Source organism: Accipiter gentilis, chromosome Z (genome assembly GCF_929443795.1).
Source record: "Accipiter gentilis chromosome Z, bAccGen1.1, whole genome shotgun sequence".
Taxonomy (NCBI): Eukaryota; Metazoa; Chordata; class Aves; order Accipitriformes; family Accipitridae; genus Astur; species Astur gentilis.
This window is the reverse complement of record NC_064919.1, coordinates 1,947,937-1,968,177: the sequence shown is the minus strand read 5'-3', so window position 1 is coordinate 1,968,177 and position 20,241 is coordinate 1,947,937. Positions and strand designations below refer to the sequence as shown.

General features: G+C 46.0%; 1 protein-coding gene across 1 annotated transcript in view; it reads right to left on the bottom strand.

The window, feature by feature from the left end:
- The window catches only part of ELL2 (elongation factor for RNA polymerase II 2), a 40,941-nt gene extending 28,376 nt beyond the window's left edge, over nucleotides 1-12,565 (bottom strand). The window contains exons 1-2 of the mRNA XM_049795292.1: nucleotides 12,437-12,565; nucleotides 1,613-1,660 (exon numbers count right to left, since the gene is read on the bottom strand). Coding sequence (XP_049651249.1) covers nucleotides 1,613-1,660; nucleotides 12,437-12,565 — 177 coding nt within the window. The remainder of the gene's footprint in view (nucleotides 1-1,612; nucleotides 1,661-12,436) is intronic.
- Nucleotides 12,566-20,241: the final 7,676 nt, after the last annotated feature.

Here is a 20,241-nt window from a genome sequence, read left to right as displayed (position 1 = left end):
AGCATGGAAGCAGACCTTACTGTTGAGTGTCATAATCAAAAAGTACATACCGGGATTAACTTTTTAATAGAAACAAGGGTGATACCATTGTAAGTTAACATTTGGCTCTTCAGCAGTCTTGTGACCCCAGATTTTGACAGCTTTTGGTAGAACCCCAAGACTTTTTACAGCTGAGAAACAAAGTCTCTCCCAGCTTAGTAACATCTCAAACCTCACATACTACTGCTTTAAAACTGCTACTAGAGAGCATGGGAGAAAGCAGCACATGAACTTTTGCAGAGAAAGAGAGGGTGCAAGGTAGATAAAGCATCCTGGTAATTTTTCTTTCACAGCATACTACTTGCAGAACTTCAGATTAACAGCTAGGTTAATTATTTATACTCCGTGAGCTTATTTTGAACTCGGCTCCTGCTCCATTCCTTGCAGCGCTCGTGTGCCTGCTGCCACAGCCGGCAGGCCAGGAAGCTAATCGGTGGGGCTGGCCAGTCTGTTTTACTGTATTACTTCCCAGCCAGATTAGCAAGTGCAACTTCCCTCTTGATGGCAGCACAAATTTAATTTGATCTCTCCTGGTACAGCTCTTTTGGCTGACTCTCAACTAAGATGGTTATTCATTTGAGTAAGGAAACTCTTTCACCAGTGTAGTTTAAATATTTGCCAGTATGGTTTAAATTGTGAATAAGCTATAATGACAAAGGATTTTCTTACAAGCGCAGTTAAGAGACTTTTGTCTGCACCAAGTAGCTTTGTTATAGATATGATTCTCCCAGCATCCGAGCACCCTTCAGCCAAACTGATGGTGGACCAGGACTGTAGTTTCACACCTGTGGGCGGGAGTACCTCTTCACACCAGCATAAAGACCTTACTCATCCTTCTCTTGCCCCTTCCCGGCTATTTATACACCAGTGCCACACAGCTACATGGAAAACTGGATCAGTTAATGGATCTGAATTACGTCTAACAGCATAAAAAGCACAATCCATATGTCAGTCTTTAAAAATGAGGCTTTAGCCATCCCTTAAAGTTTAAATATTAAACCTAAAACCTTAAATCATTCTACGTAGAGATCATAGCCTGTATTTTAATGTTACCTTCAGCTTTAGTTCTCCAATTTGCACCGCTGACTGACTGTTTAACAGGACCTGTGGCCATTAGGAGGTCACATTTCCTCATATTTTCCTTCAACTCTTCAAGAGGCTTGAAATACTCTGTTTTATTAGTTTCAGAAAAGGGTCAAGAACCATCAGTACCCTGTGGTATGCAAAACCCCACCCCTCAAAACTGCAGTTCTTCTTCACACCTTGAAACCAACTGCTTAACATCTATTTAAAAAATATTAAATTTGCACTGCTCAGCTGATGACTTACAACTTATTTCCATGGCTTTCAAATTTAGGCTAAAAGGTGACAAAAGTAAGCTAATAAAGAAGAATACCTAAAGCATGATTGTCTTCCACTTTCAGCTACAACTTTCAAGTAAATACACAATGAAACATATCTGGCATTAAGCAGATCTTAACAATGTCTGTAGGATATTTTTTTTTAAATAAGTGAAAGTGGTTAATCTACACTCCATTTATTTTGTAATATAACAAGAGTACAAAATACTCACCCCTTGGGATCCTTTAAATTGAATTGAAGGTTGAGAAGAAACACGATCCTACAAGAGAAAGAAAATAAGTAGAATGTAAGCAAAATGACAAATCTTTGTGCTCCAGCAGAAGTTAATTCGCTGCAGAAAGAGAAGGTGGATGATCCCACAGCAAACCATAAGGCTCCTCATGCTCATACCAAGATGCAGACCCCACCAGGCAGCAGTGGCCAGGGCTTCAGAAGCAGGTCTGGGCTCCTCGCAGCACCCGGGGTTTCCTCCACTCAGCACCAAGGAGCCTGAGAACCGATGCTTTATTGTGCTTAGCAAGGACAACGGCATGCCATGGGGAGACTGAGAAAATTCTGAAAGTTGTACAGCAGTATCTGCTGGCAGTGAAAGGAACACCAACCCCTCTTCTGCCCGAAGTACCGTTGAATGCGGGAGTCCAATACAGTGTGCTTCCCCCCTCTCAAGCCCTGCCCTGCTACCCTGGTTGCTTACAGATTGGGATTGGCTTAGTTTCCAAAAAGACTATTCAATAACAGCATTTTCACATGTACTTGAGTTCTGGGTATCAGCTCGATGCATGATTAACAAAGGCTTTCCTCATTAGGACAACGCTTAGGCCCCCATCGCTTCCCAGTGTCACAGATGACCTGCTCTTTGCCCAGACCCCCATGCACCCACCAGTACTGCCAGGAGCTCTTGCAACACTGGAAACCAAGCTTCCCACCACAGCATCTTTTGGGTTGCTCCCAGCAGTGTGGACAGCCTGGCTGTCCTCAGGAAGGCAGGGAATAGCACTCCTCTTCTGCTCTTACACTTGTAACTTGAGCTAATTAACTTCAGCTAGCACATGTCTTAAAGACAAAAAGACATGCAGCACAATCAAACTGGCTCCAAAAAACTTCTAAGCTCCCCCAAACAATCCTCACTTCTTCAGCTACATATCTGCCAAGGGAAATACACAATACGGCCAAAAATAACAAAAGCCACCTGCGCCTTGTCTCTATCATTTCACAGCACCAAGCGCAGACTGTTCCTGACCTGCGAGGATGGAAATGTCCTGCACTGCTGCTGTGCTGACACCGCAGTCCATGAAGACTTGCAAATGTTAAGCCGGGGGGGGGGATTAAAAAAATCAAGGAGCTTGCTAGCTGGAAACTACTTTTCTGTCACAGGCTGGCTTCTGGTCAGATCTGCTCCTCGACACAGCCCAAACAGCAACACCACTAGTGGCAGCAAGAGCCCACTGATAAGAATATCCCATTTTAGCAGCAATGCTGACTTTGCTCAGCTTTACTGAATCCTGAAATTATGCTGCTGGACACAAAAACATAGGGCAGCTATGCTGACTAGCTCAATTTGCTAGGCTTTGTCCACAGGGTGTTACAGGGAGTTTGCCAACACACTGCAAACACTTACACTAAACAAGTTGCACCAAAGGATGAAATCCTGACTAATACAGACTTTATGCCAGCAAAAGCAAGTGCTTATGGACTTAAAGTTTAGGTGCCATTCAGGTCTCGGCATCACTGGAAAGGCAAGTTAGATTCAACCCCTGTCCTCTCCTCCCTCCAGCCACAGGTTCCTCCTCCTTCACTTGCACTTGTCTCACCCTTTGCAATAAAATCCATCTCACTCATCCAGCAGAAAACTCCCCACGCTGGGCTTGGCGATGAGCTGAACCTGCTCATGCGGGTGTCAGGGAGTGCTGGAGCCAGCCGAGGGCAGGCAGCTGGAGCGTGTGATGAAGCTGAGCCTCACCGGTGCTCAACATCACTTGTGAGCATCACCCAACGACGCAAAGTCCCAGAGAGGGGCTCAGGCAGAAATAATACCACTGAAGAGCTGGAGCTCCCACACGAATTGGCGGTGGGGTCTTTAAAAATGACTACACTTGTTTGATCGGAGGCTTATATACACTATCTCAAGTTATGCAGCAACCAACAACACATACAACCTTAAGCCCTGAAATGGCTCGCTGCATATTTGTCTGCTCCACAAACCTTCTGACTTAAAGCCTAAAACTTTTAGAAGTCAGCCGAGTTTGACATTAGTAATGCACCTGTTCGCTTAATCAGCACATACAAGTAAACTCATTTAAAAAACATGCGACCGGTTACATATGCAAAATCTGGCACACAGTTACAAATCCTGACCCTTGTCTGGGGTTTTCCAGAATGAAGTTCAGTGCTCCACAGACAAATTAACATATGAAGGCAATTCACAAAACCCTGATGCAATTATTGCATAGGATCACACAGCAGCCACCACCTTCTTGCGGTGGCTCACAGAATTTGACACAAGATGGTTCTCGAGCTGGAGAAACCATGCTGGTGTACCAGTCACCTCCCCTGCTTCAGCGTGAGGAAATGCAATTTTTAAAAAATCTGAATTTAGCACGGCATCAAGCAGAAAGGTCACACCTACCCACTGGCAGGTGGTCTGGAGCAGCAGGATGCTGTGGCAGGGAGTGGGGCAGGGGACCTTGGCCCTCCAGCCAAACTTTCCGTCAAGCCCCACATCCAACGAGCTGACTGCTCTAAACTACCACCACATGGACCTCAGGCTTCAACTCAAATGCAGGAAGCACTTCTCCAAACCCTCCTTCCCTCTGCTCCCCCAGGATCACCCAGTTTTCCTGCATTTCTTTTCTTGCAGCAAAGAGCACGAAGCTTTAGAGAAGTGGCTCTCTGCAGAAGACCAGGAGCCTCACCGCTTTCGATGCCCATTCCCCTTGTACTTCCCTACCACCTGCCCTTATTAGGGGTGTTAGAAGGTGCATCCCTCATTACTCCTGTCCTGCGGCCATTTACACACTTGCTGTCCACAAATTAGTGTAGTCCCTGCCCAAACTCCCTGCTACTGCCTGCCCCCAGCCTCCTATGAGAGCAAGGTGCAGAAGTCCACCATCCAACAGGTGAACAGACCCACCTGCTTTCCTTTATCTGCTGGTTCCACCAGCTGCCCTCTCCCTCCAGTATTGCAAGACATGGGCAGTGTCAGCTCTACTGACAAGTCACCTACAATTCCTTGAGCCGCAGACCCATATCCTTCACTCCCCAGCGGAGAGCCCCAGGGTCCGTGGTCTCTCCTTGCAAGGCAGCTGCTACAGCTGGAGAGAGCAAGCAGAGGACAGCTCTCCTCCCTCACATTCCTCACAAACCAGGATTGCACAGGGGACTCAAAATGTGGGTGCCCAAGAACTTTACACAGCACCAAAGGGACCCTCTCCATCACCCTTAATGCCCTCCCAGATGGTACCTGGCTCTTTGCTAGCTTTTTCTGGCTGATGATGCACACTGAACAAATGATTTCCGAGTACTGGAAATAGCAACTCCAAGATCTCTTATTATGTAGTTGCAGCTGCCCATTCCAAGTTTCATGTCATGCAGAGCTTGTTTTTCCCCTACATGTTACCTTACCTGTCGTGAAAACCATATGCTACCTTTGTTGGCACTGATCCAGCTTGGCAAGATCTTTCCGGACCAACTCAGCATCACTTTCTGATCACCTGAAAAATCCAAGCATCACCTCCAAGCTTTGACATCTCAATACTTCCTCCAAGCCGCTGCAGAACATGTTAAGTGAAACTGACTCCAGGATTGACTTGGGAAATCAGAGGTGGACTTGCTTCCAACCTGAAGAGCCACCACTAAGCCAGATCCACTTCTGCACATCATTCCTCCAGTGCCAATCTCATCTGTCACCCAACATCTGAGCTGACCCCTTGTCCCAGTCTGCTGTCACCAGTTTGGTCAGTTCAGCCCAAAACTTATAGAACAGTGCAAACTTGAAAACCTTACAATCCCACACCTAGGGCATAAACTCTAGAGTCCCACCTAGTTAATCCAAGGAAGTGATCCTGGAAAAGCTGTTAGCGCCCAAAACAGCTGGAGCAACACATGCATCGCCTCAGTAAGGAGTAGGAATAATCTGGTGTCAACTCAGCTGAAACCCAAGCTACAAACAGCTCCAGGCACACTTCATTTAAGTAATTACTCTTTATTTGCATCTGAAGATTCTATTTAAGATAAGGAATAAGTTCTCCTACACAGGACTGATTAAAAAAAAACTAGCTAGAGGAGCTGCGACAGTCAGGTCTTAAATATCTAATCCATGGGGGCAAAAACTCAAGAGCTTTCTCCTCCAGGTCCACTATTTTGCTTAATAACCTTTGGACAGGGACTGCATCTGCTCACAAGACTTGAGATCTGTGCACAGACGGCACACTGCGAATAACTCAGATATTTATAAGGCACCACCCTTGTATGTGAAGCTAATTATCTACTGTTTTTCAGGCACATTGACTCAGAGTAAGCAGAATATGCCTTTGTATCAGCACATTAGAGATTGTGATGTGTAATAAAGTTTTTCATATGCTTCGATAATTTTTAAAGAGCAATGTATTATGTAGGAGGAGGCTAGAACAAGATACCAGTGTTGTCTGGCAATGCCATCCTAAGGATTTCCCCTCTCCTCTCCTCTTCCTTTCAGCAGCTTCTCTTCCCTGCCTTGGGGCTTGGAGCTGCCAACTGAGCCCAAAAATGTCATTCATCATTTCAGAGCATGTATCAGCACAACTTATGCTGAGAAATTACAGAGGTGTCCTCACAAGGAGGAGAAAAAGCATTTGGAAGGAAAGACTACCTGCACTGATGAAGTCCATTAAATTACTCCAGACAGCGTAGCACTGCCACGGAGGATCCCTCCTTATGTACACACTCCAGCGAGCACATCAGTCACATCACGCTTCCAAGCGGCTGCAAGGACTGAGAAACTGAAGCAGCCAGCCAGGCTGCACTTAACAAAGTTCAGACAGCCAACTCTGACCTCCAGAGGTGTAATACATTGAAACAACCATGTTGCGGGGTGGCAAAGCTATTCTGACAGTGGATATGGAAATACAACAGGAATTTAGCCTCCTTTGGTGTACCTATTATTAGTTTTGGAGTTACATTATTTTGTTGGTGGCTTTTTTTTAAATATAGGATGGCTTCACATGAACTGCACAGTACTCAGTGAGCAGGAAAACCCCAAACATTGAAAAAACCTTAGCACACAGCTCCCCAGCTTGGTTACTATACAAATCCTAAAGACACAGCGCTCATCGTTACCCCAAGAGTACTTCACAAATACCAGTGCGTTTATCCTCCTAGTCACCATAAGTGGGCATTACTACCATTTTACAAGCAGTAACAGAAAGAGGTGACTACGATCTGTGTTACCCGATAGTTTTGGGTGTCAAATGTGAAAAACCCAACTTCTGGTTTTCACTGAGACTCATTGGCACTTGATATTCTCACCTGCAGCTTGTGGTTCTCTTCACTATACCCATGACCAGCACACAGCAGTGGCAGTCCATATGAGGGATGCTGCCAAAGGGAGCTCAATGCCAAAACTGGACTGCCAGTACTGGCAGAGGGACAAGGCAAGCAGAAGTAGCATGCAGATGCTGAGGGGAATGGGCAGGGTGCATCTCATCAGCTCAACCTATCTCCTGGAGCCACAGCACTGGTGTTGCAGCCCTGGGGCCAGACAGGAACAGCCTTGGGACAGGGAAAGCACTGGAGTTGCTGGCTCAGAAGGTGGGACTGCTGCTCCTAGGGAAGCTGACAAACAAATCTACTTTGCAGTATTGCAAAACAAAGTTGTATTCTTGCTGCACGGTCGTCAACTGCTCAACAGTCCACAGTGCCTGAAGAGGAAGGTCCGGCTCCTTTCCCTACCCATTCCCTCCAGCACTTGTGGGTCTTTTCCACAACCTCATTCAACTCACTAACCTAGAAGACATGCCCCAAAATAGTTAAATACGTAGTTTTCTGCAATAGAAAGAAGTGGAATAGGACTTTCCCTTTTCAGGGGTCGTGAAACCTCAAATCAGTTCAAGCCATCTCAAAAGTTTACTCTGGACATTCAGCTCAGTTGTGTCTCTACTGATCACCTGTGCAGGATGAAGGCAAGGCACTACGATTAAGCCATCACATTTGCTAGGACAGCTTTTTACTGCCCTAAGTTCTTTCTGCAGTGCCATGTCTCATCAGCCACAACCTTCTGACATCTGAAACAGGATACACGTCTTAGTCACTTCATACCAGACCTCTGATTTATCCAGGGCTGTCCTGTACGCTAGATGAGGTAGGAATTCTGCAGGAAGGTAATGCATCAAGAGCACTGGAAGAACTATAGCTAACACGCAGCTACCCCAAAGAAACCATAAGGATTAAGATTTTTTTCCCCCACTAATAGGTTTGAAATCAGACTTAGCAGTTAGCGACAACACAAAAACACGCAGAGTGACGTCACACAGGCCTTGCTGCTGTAAGAAAATAGGTTCAAAAGATCTCACAATCAACCAGTCATTGAAGAAAATGCATTTATAATGAATACTCATATTGCTCAAATCAATTAACTCTGCATTATCAGTCACATCATACAGTAAGAGTGATGCAATCTTAGATTTCAAGAAATCAAATGAAAATAGACAACTTGCCATCAACTCTCCATTGGCAACTTGGAGGCAAAACCACAGAGATGTCACATAGGCACATTTCTTCTTTTGCACAGAAGTGAACATCACCCTCCTGCAGTTTAGATATTGGTGGCAAGCATGCCAGTGGCAGATTTTCATTTATGTGCTGATAGCAGAATGGAATGCCTTGGGGTCTCCCAGCTCCACTGTAGGCTCTGGAAATGCCCTGCAGGAACCAGACTCTCCCACACACTCCTGTTCCTAGGATTACCTTCAGCATCTTCCCTCAACCTCTTCCAGCCATGCTGTTGCTCACTGCTAGCTCAGTTCACCCCATTCCCTTCCATGGGAGACAGGAGGGTTGATAACCAGCTGACCTCAGCTCTCAGCTGCCCCCTCAGAGCTCCTAATAATTCCTGCTTCAGTCTTCTCCTTCACTCCCAATTAATCCCAGTCTGCTTTTTCTCTTCTCCTAGAGCTTATCTTCCCAGTCTTCTTGTGTTAGCATCCGGAGTTCCCCTCTCCAAGTGTCACATCAACTCCCCAGCTGCTCATCTAGGGTAGCATCTCCCCACCACAGGTGCCAAAGCCCATCTTTACACACCTTAATCTAAATCCAGCACAGCTGTGGGGACATGCAACCTACAGTTTTGAAAAGATTAACAAGGTGTCTACCTTAGAACTGACCTCAAAAGCAAAAAAACAAAACCTAAGACATCTGCCCCATCTGTGAGCCAAAGCACATCCTCATTTTCAGCAGGACGCTGCCAGAGCTCCCTAAAAGGCCAAGCCCTTCAAACAAATTAGTTTCCTAACCCCCAGCCCAAACCCTGGCCACCTGAGGCAGATACAAGCCACAGGAAGATTTGACCCTGGTAAATGAAATATGGCAGAGCCCTGTGACTCCATTTCAATTGCTTAGAGTGGGAGATCATCAGGCAGAGGTAGCATTTCATATGCTTACTGACTCTGCAGCTGGAACATCCCAATGACTGTTTGAAGAATAAAAACTTAAATGCAAAACAGATTCCTAAGAGTCACAATTATCCTTTGGTTTGAAAAGCTCAGATTTTACAGGCCAAAACCTTTGCTTTAACAGCATGCAGAATAAAATATACACCTCCAGCTGCTTTTACCTTGAGAAGCACAGCTGAAACATGACTGTAGACAGACATTAATCCTGCAAAAAGCCACATCAGTTGAAGGCAGCACTGTTCCCACTTCTCTGGAAACACTACTCCACGCAGTATTCTCTGATCGGCTTCAGAGTAGTCACCAGATTAGGTCAGGCCACCACCAGTGAGAGTGAAGTTATATGCTGTGGCCAAACCAGATAAGAGGCTCCCTGTGCACCAAAGTAAAATGACTCCATTTCTCTTTAACCTGTTCTCTTTATTCTGCTTCTGAGGATCATACAGTAAGCCAACTTCACAGCTAAGCCAGCAAAAAGTGATTTTTGTTTTTTTGCCAGGCAAAGTTTCTGCACAGAGGGTGGAGTTGCATGCTATAACTTGAGCTAATCTAATCAGTTACCTGTCACTGAAAAACGAAGGTTCTGCTCCTACCACTTACCCTGGCCACTTGCTCTCTGTTCCCGCTCACCATGTTAGCTCTCACGCTTCTGCATCCAGCACCGAACCAGCATGGAAAAAAAAAATATAAAAGAAGCTCACAACTAAATTGGTTCAGAAAAAGTCCCAGAGGGCAATACAAGGGATAGAGGCAGGTGATGTACCGGGCCAGCAAAGCCATACCTGGTAGTAGCGAGATGCCAAAGCAGCTGAGCCCCAGAGTGTAGTCCCACCAGCAGGCACAGCTCTGCCCGAGGTGGGCAGGGACCACTCAGCCTTGATTTTAGAGCAGGACCTCTCCTGCGGAGCAGCTGCAGCTCTGGCCTCTGAGGGCAACCCACAGCACTTAACTAAACTAAAGCCAAAATACCACCCCCTACTACATAGAACTTGTTTTAAAAAAACCAATGAGCCATGCTTTAAATTAACACTGCCACAGATGATGCTCAAGGATCTTAAAGCACACTGCTCAATATTGCCAAACGAAATCTAGGCAAGAACCTCCTCCGTCATCTGAAGCCAGTTGACCCCAGGCTGTGATGATAGAGCACATAAAGTGAGTAGGGAATCAGGATTTGTACTCACCTACTAAGCTGCAGAGACCAGGCCTGCTGAAGAGGTACAATCTCTATTCTGTCTTTCTGAAGGTGGAGGTGAAGTTAGATGTTTTTAATGTAAGAGTCTTTCAAGTTTTCTTTAGCTGTCACGCCAGCTAAGAAAACCCTTAGCAGAGGTAACAACAAGGAGAGACTGCTTCATTCTTTATGCAGACTGTTTTAATTTGAATGTTAAGCAATTAAGTATACAGAGCCTGATTACATGCTGCCCAAGTTCTACAGGTGATGGGATAAGCAGGTCATTGGAGGGTTATCCTGATTTCTCACCTCTACATGCTTTCTGTGATATTACTTGTGCTACACAGATAAGACCTTCCAGCACAGAACAGAAGCAGCAGCAGAGCTGTAGGTTACCTTCCTTGCATTCCCCTTATTGCACTCCCCAGTCCTCAGCAACGCTGATTTTGAGCCTTCACTGCAAATTTTTCAGTTGCACAGCCAGAACTGAAATGGGTCAGCAACATAGCTGAGCATTAAGCTAGAGAGAAAGAAGATATCACCAGCTACAGACCATCAGTCCTGTCCTCCTCTGGCACTAGACAGATGTGCGAGCTAGCAGATCATGGCCAGACCTATTTAAAACAGAGACAACAGAAAGAGTTAGTCTGTTCTCACCTCCCTCATGCCTCCCCCTCATGCTGGTGTTCTTGTCAAATATTAATAAAACAAACCAAAAAGCCTCCGCAATAAGATAACTCTGAGGATCACTTCTCAAACAGTGCCACAGGAGGTTCTTCTGGACAGTGTAGAAGTTAGAAATGTGTGATTTGGTTGCATAGTTTAAAAGATGACCCTTTCTAAACCCAGAAATTCCAGGGGCTAGAATAACAAAAGTTTGAAGTTTTTATGTTCCGTTATTCTTCCGCTTGCCACTGCTCAAACAGCACCTTCAAACTTCAGCAGGACCGGATTATAGAAAGCAGACCTGCAGGAAGAGTTGGAGTCTCAATTTTCAGTTAGGGAGAAGAAGAAATAGCAAAATAGAGAAAAGAATTTAAATTATTTTTTTGAGCATAATGACCGCAAACCACTCTTTATTCAGTTCACAATATCCTGACAATTAGGCATGTACTACTCATTTTTCCCACAAAATTACATGAACTTGGAAATTGATCCTGGTTTAGAAAAAAAACACAGGTAAATAATTTACCCAAGTGGTTTCATAAATCAGAAATAATTAAACCTCTCTCAAGATGTATTTACCTGCAGTAAAGAATGCAGTTTTATTTCAGTCAGCACAACTCCCAACTTGTCACACGTCTGAATACAAAAAAGCATCTGCTTTCAGACTGCAACATCCCACAGCGCACTTCCACGAGGTGCGCACAACTCTTCTGCATCTCCGCTCCCCAGTTACAGCGTGAAATACCCAAGATCAAGAGTTCAGCTCATTTAACGCTCCGCTACCAGGGAAGCGCTCCCATCCCCGCAGCGCGTCCCACCTGCACCCTCCCGGCTGAGGGAACGCATCCCTTCTCCGGACCGCAGCACTCCGATTAATCACTTTAAAATTAGCTGCGAGGATGCCGGCACCGCGAAAGGCGGCTTCAACTGCAAACATCGAACACCCGAGTCACTTTTAAACGCGGCACGGACGCGCACGACCTTCGAGGCTTTTGCAGCCTCGAAAATCCCTGAAAAAAAAAAAAAAAACAAAAAACCACGAAATCCCCGCCGCCGCGGGGCTGCTTCCCCCACGCCGTGACAGCGCTCGGCGAGCGCTTGCGAAAAGAACCCGTAACGAGAAATTCATTCATTTTAAGCCAGCGGGCACTCCGGAGCGCTGCTGGAAGTTTGCGAAGTGTCAGAGCGCGGAGAACACGCCAACACGCTCCAACTTCCACCCGCCGCTCCGGACCCCGTCCTCCGCCGGGACGGCTGCCTCCCGAGGAGCCCACGGAGCACGAGTGGGGACCCCAGACCTGCCCGGCGGGTCCCGTCCCGTCCCCGTCAGGGGTGTGCGAGGGGTGCCGGTGTTTCGTCCGCGGCACCTGCACACCCGCCACCGCGGATGCTGCGGGAGGGACCCCACGGGAGCAGCGGAACGGGACGGGGCGTGTGGGGTCCGACGCGGGGATGCTCGCACCGAAGACCCACCGCGGAGACATCCCACCACCACCACCACCACCCCCTGACCCCCGCTGTAAACCCGCAGAACCCCACGCCCGCCTCCTCTCACCTTGCAGCCCTGGTAACTCTCCAGCGCTCGCAGGGCGGTCTCGGTCAGCTTGACGTGCATCACCGTGACATTCTGCCCTTCTTTCCGGCAGGACACTCTGTAGTTCTCCTCGGTCTGCAGCTCCGCCATCTTACGACCACCTTCCTCTACCCACCCTCCTACCCTTCAGCAGCCGCAGCCGCAGCCGCCGCCGCCGCCGCCGGTCACTACTACCATCCCGCCGCCGCCGTCCCCGCCATCCCCGCCACGCGCAGCCGCGGCGTGCCCATTGGCCCAGCGGGGCGGAATACCCGGCGAGGGACGGGTCGGCGCTGTGGCGTCACAGCGGAGGGGGCGGGGCTCGAGGTGGGGCAGTTGCTGAGGGCCGGCGGGAGGGGGCGCGGGAGCGATCGCTGAGGAGGGGGGAGGGAGGGGGGGGGGGGGGGGCAGACGTTCAGTCCTTGGGTGCCCCCGAAATGGCTGTGGGGACCGGACCGGACCGGACCGGCTGGACCCCCCCCCCTCCGCCCCCCCCCCCCGCCGGCGAGTCGAGGCCTGAGGGGGAGGACGCCCCTCAGGCACAGAGGCTGCCCGGAGCGTCCGGTAACGCGTCGCCGTGTGAGGAGGGTGTCGGTACCTCAGGGCCGGGCCGCCGTCGCTAGTTAACTGCTCTTTTCGGAGTAAAAAAAAAAAAGAATAAAAAAAGGAGTAACCTTCAGCCGTTCGAATGGCTGAAGCGGCTTTCGAGTGCGAGTCGAGGGTGGCGGGGCGCTTCGGTAGAAAACTGCTCTGCTCCATCGCGTCATAGGGAAGAGAGCGGCGTCATGCCGCTGACCCCAACGGCAGCCGGTACAGCCTTTCTAGCAGGGGCCAGTCCTGACTTCAGTCAGTCGGTGAGGACGAGGGCAGGTGCACCGTCGTTCAAATTCCGCCCGTTTGACGGAATGACCCCCGGGGGTCTCTTCTCGCCTCACGGTTTCCTGACGAGGCAAGCCAGAGGCGTCCGAGGGCTCCTGCGTGCTCCGCAGGAGGAGCTGACAGGACAGAGCAATAGCTTTAACACTGACCAAAATTACAGGCTGATAGTTGTGCTGACTGCAGGTTGTCATTTAAGTTACTTAAATGCGTGGAAAATAATTTATAGGTGGCTTAAAATAGTTTTACTTTCCCCATGCTCAGTCTTACTCATGCTCTACGATTCATCTTGGTCAGCTGGCACTGAGAAAAACTTGTCCAATCTTTACATGTTAGGGTGTAAAAGCGTGCTCTTTAAAATGTGTTGAGTATTGTCTTCCAAAGCACGTTTTCCGTGTCACAAATTAAAATCTTGTCTTTACCTTCAAGACCGTGTCCATATCTGCCCTGGTCTGGTCACCTGGCTGCCATGCTCAGATTATAACTTACTGTTCCGATTTTCACCTCCAGCAGCTTTGTTCTTTTCCTCCACACACGTACAAATATATATATATATATACCCCCTCGTGTATATATATATATATATATACCTCCTCATACATGCATATATATATATGTACATACATATACATGCATACATATACATGCATACATATATATATATATATGCACACCCCCTCATACAGCCCCCTTTCTTCTGGTCATTTCTCAATATATACCTGTTCAGCTTCACTTTTTTGTGATGATTATTTCCTGGCCAAACTAAGCAAATAAAATACATAGTAAGAAGAAAGCTAATGGTAACACTCTTTTGACCATATAATGCATAATTCTATCCATACTGTGTCATTTCTTATTTAGGGAAGGCTTAAGTAAGTCCTATAAATGTTATACCTATAGGTGTGTCTATGCAGTGTTCTGTTGCAATCAAGCTTGCCTGTATACGTTTCTTTGCAAGACTGGTTCTCCGGAATGTGAATGTTTCTTAACGTGACTATTATATAAATAATAACAACTCAGGGACCAATGGTGTATGGAGAGCAGACATCAGTGATTCCTTCAAAACACGTCGATGCGTAGGTCTTAAAGTTTTCACCAGGTCATAATATATGCAGTAAGCGGTAATGCAGAGTCTGTACAAGAATAAAGGCAAGAAAGTAGAAGGAAAAATGTTTGTATGAGTGTCTTGAAGGAAGTTCATGCTTTTAGTAAGCCAGTGCATTCATCATCATCCTGCCCTGAGCGCTCTGTTTCCTCAACACATTCTGCCACTGCTTAGCCCGTTAAAGAGTTTTTTTGCTTTCCTTCTGTTTGTTTTTTTGGGGGTGTGTGCTGTCTATAGTAATTTTCTCTGTATTTTCAGATATCGGGTGAACAAAAACCTGAGAAGAGAGCAGTCTGCTTCAGCCCCCGACTTTGAGACTTGGTCCATCCGTTTCCCCTTTGGTAAGCTCCCAAATACATCACCACAGGAAGAAGGCGGCAGATTCTCTCCCCCACCAACAGCCCCAGGAAAAGCAGATAGAACTTCATCTGTGAGACACACAGCTAGGAGCTTTAGTAAAACAAGCTGAAGATTTATAGTGGAAAAATAAACACCTTCAGCAATTGCAAAAGCAAAGCCTAATTTATGCTCATTTCACCCACTTGCGGATTTTCTTTCTGCTGTTAGTTTTCATATGTGAGAACATGCAGAGCGTAAATAATCTTTCATAGGAAATGAAACATTTCTGGTCATTCAGTTAACTTAGGATCTGGTCCAGCTCCTGTTATTATCAGGATCAAAGTGAACAAGGATACAATATGAGACTGGCAAAAAAACCCAATGGACCGCTTACCAGGTTGATGACGGTGTCACAGCTCATTCTTTGGTTTTACAAAGTGAGATCTTAGGCCCTATTCCCAAAAGCAGCCCCCAGAAGAAAAGCCTGCAAGCATCCCATGGGAGTCAATAGCCTTGCATTCTCCGTGCTACAGACCTTTGGGTCTTTAGGGCTTGCCTATATAGGGAAGAACCTGTGGTCTTGCCAATGTATGAAGTTGCACCTTTTTGATTAAAGGTGTGATTGTATGCTGAGCTATTTAAATTGGTGCAGCTTTCTAAGTGGACACCTTTAGGCTAATGGCAGAGGTTTCTTTCACAGTAAATTGTTTAAGCTTATCTTGCAAAAGTGAACTAAGAAATGTTGACACAAACTGCTTTAGTGGCAAATGATAAGTGAAATAATTTCTTCCACTGACACAGGTGGATATGGAAGAAGGTTTATTTTTTTCCACTCTTTTTAACATGCAAATTCCATGCTCGGATGAGCTTTAACATTTGTGCAGTTTCTAGATCTTCTGATAGAGTTATTTCAAACAGCATTCTGCAAGTGTCAAGGTGAGAAATGTAATTTAATCTTAAAAATCTCAAACTATTGCTTCTTTCTGGTAGTTGCTTTCCGTAAGCAGAGGCTAGTACCTGTATGTAGGTTTGGGGCAGGGGGTGGGGGGGCGGGTGTTGTTTTTTGAAATGGAAAAGGAGAGTATATGAAGGAAAGGAGCTGACTGTACTGCTGGTTTTGTACGCTATTTCCTCTTCCATAGTCTACTTTGCCTTAGAAGAGCTGCTTGGAGAAAGGAGCTGCGAAGTAAGAAGCTTGGTAGCTGGGCAACGGTGTCATTCATCCCTTGCCTATTGAGGTATGACAGAGCAGCGTATGTGCCGAAAGGAGGCAGGGGGTGCATATGGAAAAAACCCAGATGTGATTCAGAGGTGCACAATTATGCTCATAGCAAATACAACAACCAAAGGCAAATGACAGATAAAAGCAGACTATTTTCATTCCTTCTACTGCTTTTCCTGAATTTCATTCCGTACTGAAATGAGCAAAAATGCTTTGCTGTTTTTCAACACTAGCATATTTATACGCGTGCACACACACATAAAATTAAGAGAGCAAGCGTTAGCAACGATTTTAAGGCGTATGGCGTGTTAACTTGCACACTACTCTGCTACATGCTTTGGTTGACAGGTGGTAGGAATTGGGCTGTAATTCCTGTGATGCCATTGCCGAAAATCAGCATTGCTTTGCTCTGTGTTGAGGAAGGGAGGAAAGAGATAGCGATGCTTTGGCAACCCTTCACTTCTGCCAAGGTTTGCTCTGGAGCCCTGCCCTGGTGAGAGGGTGGCAGCTCAGCACCCCTAAAGTGCCACTGCTGCAAGAGAGCAGAGCACTGGGGACGCCGGGTGGGCTGGTAGGTGCCTGATGAAGGCAACTAATTGCAAAGGACTTTCACAACTACAAGGTTCTGGCGTGGTCTTCCTCTCTCTAATGTCAATGGCAGGACATCCACACGCTCCTGTTCAGTAAGGTCGGATCTCACAGGTGGTTGTCATGACCTGGCTTGTGGGGTTTTGGGGTTTTCTTTCTTTATGCTTGGTAATGGATCGTACTATAACCAAAGTTCAGACGGTCTCAGTCCTGCATGCTCTTACGGCGGTGCAGAATCAAACCCACTGAAACATGTGGCCAGCTTGGATAAACAGGACCCCTGAAGTTCCTATGGCTGTCACTTCCTCTAACAAACATGCTTTCCAAAAAAAAAAAAAAGTAGCCAGCGTTTGGGGAGAAACAGCCAATTACTGCTGCAAAGTAGCCAATTGCATTATTTGTTCCTTCTTTAATGCACTGTGAGCTCTTTGTAGTTCATGGAGCAATGGAGGCTGCAGTGACAATTCATGCTGCTGGAATAGTGGTGAATGACATGGTCTGCCAAGAAAAATCTCCATTTCCTCACTGTAGAGGTTAAAAAATATACTTCCACAAATAGTGGAAACAAAATTTTTAAGTCTACCCAAGAAACAGTTGTACTTTGTTTTCAGTAGTCTTCAATACTAAATTGGTTATAAGAATGTCAAAATGTTGCTTTCAAATTCAGTGCAGTATTGACTTCTTAATCTATTTAACCACTTATGTGGTTGTTGCACTGCATTCATAAAATGTCAGTGTAAATTAGTGAAGTACTGTCTATCATACAAGATATGCCAAATTACATATTATACAGACTCTGTTTTTATAGGGATCACATAATTCCTAATCCCTGTTCTATTGTGGGATCGTTCATTGCCATAGCAAAAAAGTGAAAACTTCCCATCCCTTCTCGTGAACCCACAACAGGTATCATACAGGTTCCAGATGCCTAATTCCTGTGCAATCCAGGTCCTTTGTACAGCTGCCTTCTAAATCTGCCTAGTGCCAAGGTTGAGTTTGCATAATTTCTGGTTTTTGGATTATTTTTATTGCTACTTGCAGGCTGTGTGAGACTGAGAGGTGTACCTCTTTCAAATTGCCCCAACTGATTATTTAGGCATATTATTGGTCCATATGAGGCACAGGAAAGATGTGGAAGAAAAATTTAACCTCTATGAAATTTTAAGCTAATGGCTGTTTTCCATCAGTCCTAAAGCTGTGCTTGTATCTGTGTGTGTTTGTATATATATATGGTATTTATTTCTGTGGCATATATATCAAAGCATAGGCAAGATTTCTGTTTTCAAAAGGCTGTTGAAACTATACAAGAACAGAAAAATGTTTTGTGATAACTTAAGTCTACTAGTCATGACTATTACTTTTCTCCCTGAAATTCAGCAGAATTGTGAAACAGAAGTATACCTGCATGATGTATGCTGCAGTTATTCTTGACTCCTGCAATCTTTCCTGCCATTAAAAACAATCCTTTATCGTGCTTAAAGAAAAAAAATATGGTAGGCAAAGGATTAGTTGGATATACACTGTGTACCGGCGACATGCCATGCAGGCGTGGTAACCGCTAGGAAGCACCCACCGCAAACAGCATGGCACACCACCTTTGTTTTAGCAGAAGTTGCATGGCTGTGATATGTTTTAAATTCCCCTGGATAATGTGAAGTTGCTAAGGTAACCAAGATTTGGACGAAGAAGTAGGAGAACCAATCAGTAATTCATTTGGCCGAAGGACATTATCCACTTCTGTAATCAATTATACAGAAATGTAATCATGTCATGACGATCTGACATTTCTGAAGCAAATGCTGTGCTTTTGTTAATGGCTAGCTTCGGATGAGAAAGAATGAATGCGTATGCTTCTCTGAAATTATCTAGTGACTTTTAACTAAATTATTACTTAGTATTAGATAGAAGGGGTAACATTGGGATAATTTATTCTGTGTACAGCTGAGACAGGAAGAAACTGTGATTTGACTTCATGTTAATACTAATGTTTGAAATAGGTGAATAGAATGGCAGAGTAGTTCACAGAAAGTTCTGTAAGATTTGTTGTTGTTGCTGCTGCTCTGTTTTATATAAGTTTGTGTATTTTAGCCTGTGATTCCAAAAAACCATTTCTGCTGATAGTTCTGTATGCACGTAAGCATTTGCAGGGTGCAAGGTAAACTAAAGCCACATATGTCTAAAGCAGAAGTGCTTGCTATCAAGTACTTGCTCTCTGCCATGAGAATTCAGTTTAATTAATCTGGTGTTCGTAACATTAAGATGCTGTTTCTCTCCAAATCTCGTTCATTTTCTTGGTCAGTCATCAAGGCATGAAATTTGTTCCCCTGGCTGGCTAAACCGTTTTTACTTGGTAAAATAATATGCCCATCCTTTTATCTGCATGGTCAAAGAAATGGTCCAAAGCCACGGCAGATTCTTTGGATGCCGTCACAGGAGCCCCCTGCTCTTCACACTGTCATCTGAGTGTCTCATCCCCGTGTGGGCCCACATGGGACCCCCTGCTTCAGCTCCTGGTCCTGAAGTGGGCAGGCGGGCATTGCCGAGGGACCTGCCCATGGCACAAGCGACTCTGCACAGCCGTGATGCCGGCATCAGTGGGTCAAGCCTGAAATGAAAGCTGTTATCGGAAGGGTTTCCCACGCCTGAATTCTGCTTAGCTTGTTAACTGCAGGTTGCAAAGCACTGTCTTTTGTCCCTCCGTTCCTCCCTGGAAAGCATGAGTTTTGCCCAGAATTCAGTTTTTAAAACGGTGCTGCCTGGGCTGGTGTCATTTTCCCCTCTGTCTCAAAGAGGAGGAGTTCAGTCCTATGTGTCCCTCCCCAATTTCTGGGCACCGTGCTGTTTGAGGAGGACTGGAGCATCACTTCAGAGCAGACAGCTATCTAGGAGGTGGCTGTTGCTCCATGCAGCTGCAATGGGAAGAAGAGTTCATATGCCACACTCTGTAGCTTAGAAACCTTGTGCAGCTGCAGTGCAAATTCATCTCATTTTGTACATTAATTGCTGTAAAAATAAGTATAATTTAAAGTGGCATGTGCCAAAATCATCCTTAGCCCGTGGCTCTGTGTAACACTACATCCAATCCTGGGAAGCCTCGCACTGGACCAAAAGCACTTTGCCTCCCTGGTGAAATGCACTAAAACTGAACATAAAATCTCTGTGATGATTTGAAGGAAATCAAATGTGGAAACCGTGTAGGAAAACTGTGTTTTCCTTCCATAGGGCAGCCGACTTGGGTGTCCAGCAGCCAGTGTAGAGCCAGTGCCAGCCTGGTGCAGTGTCTGCTGGCCGTGTGTCCGTTCGGTGGTGCCAGCACCCTGGCACTTGCACGGGGAGAAAGAGTGAACAATACAAATTGCTGAATAGAAACTTGTGGTGCTCTGAAATTATCTTGTGATTTTTAACTAAATTGTTGCTTAGTATTAGGTGGAAGGGATAGGACTGGGATAGCACTGCTCCAGGCTGAGCAGCGAGAATGCTGCTAATACTGGTTTTGTGTTTTCTTGGTTATAAATCTGCTTAGCCCAGACCAAGTTTATAGGGTCAGCTTGTCCATGACTGTACCAGCACAGCAATGAGTGCGTGCAGATATGTGGGCCGTGCTACCTGCTACGGGTTTTTCCACCGAGCAGAGAAGACCTCACCTCACAGCCTCTT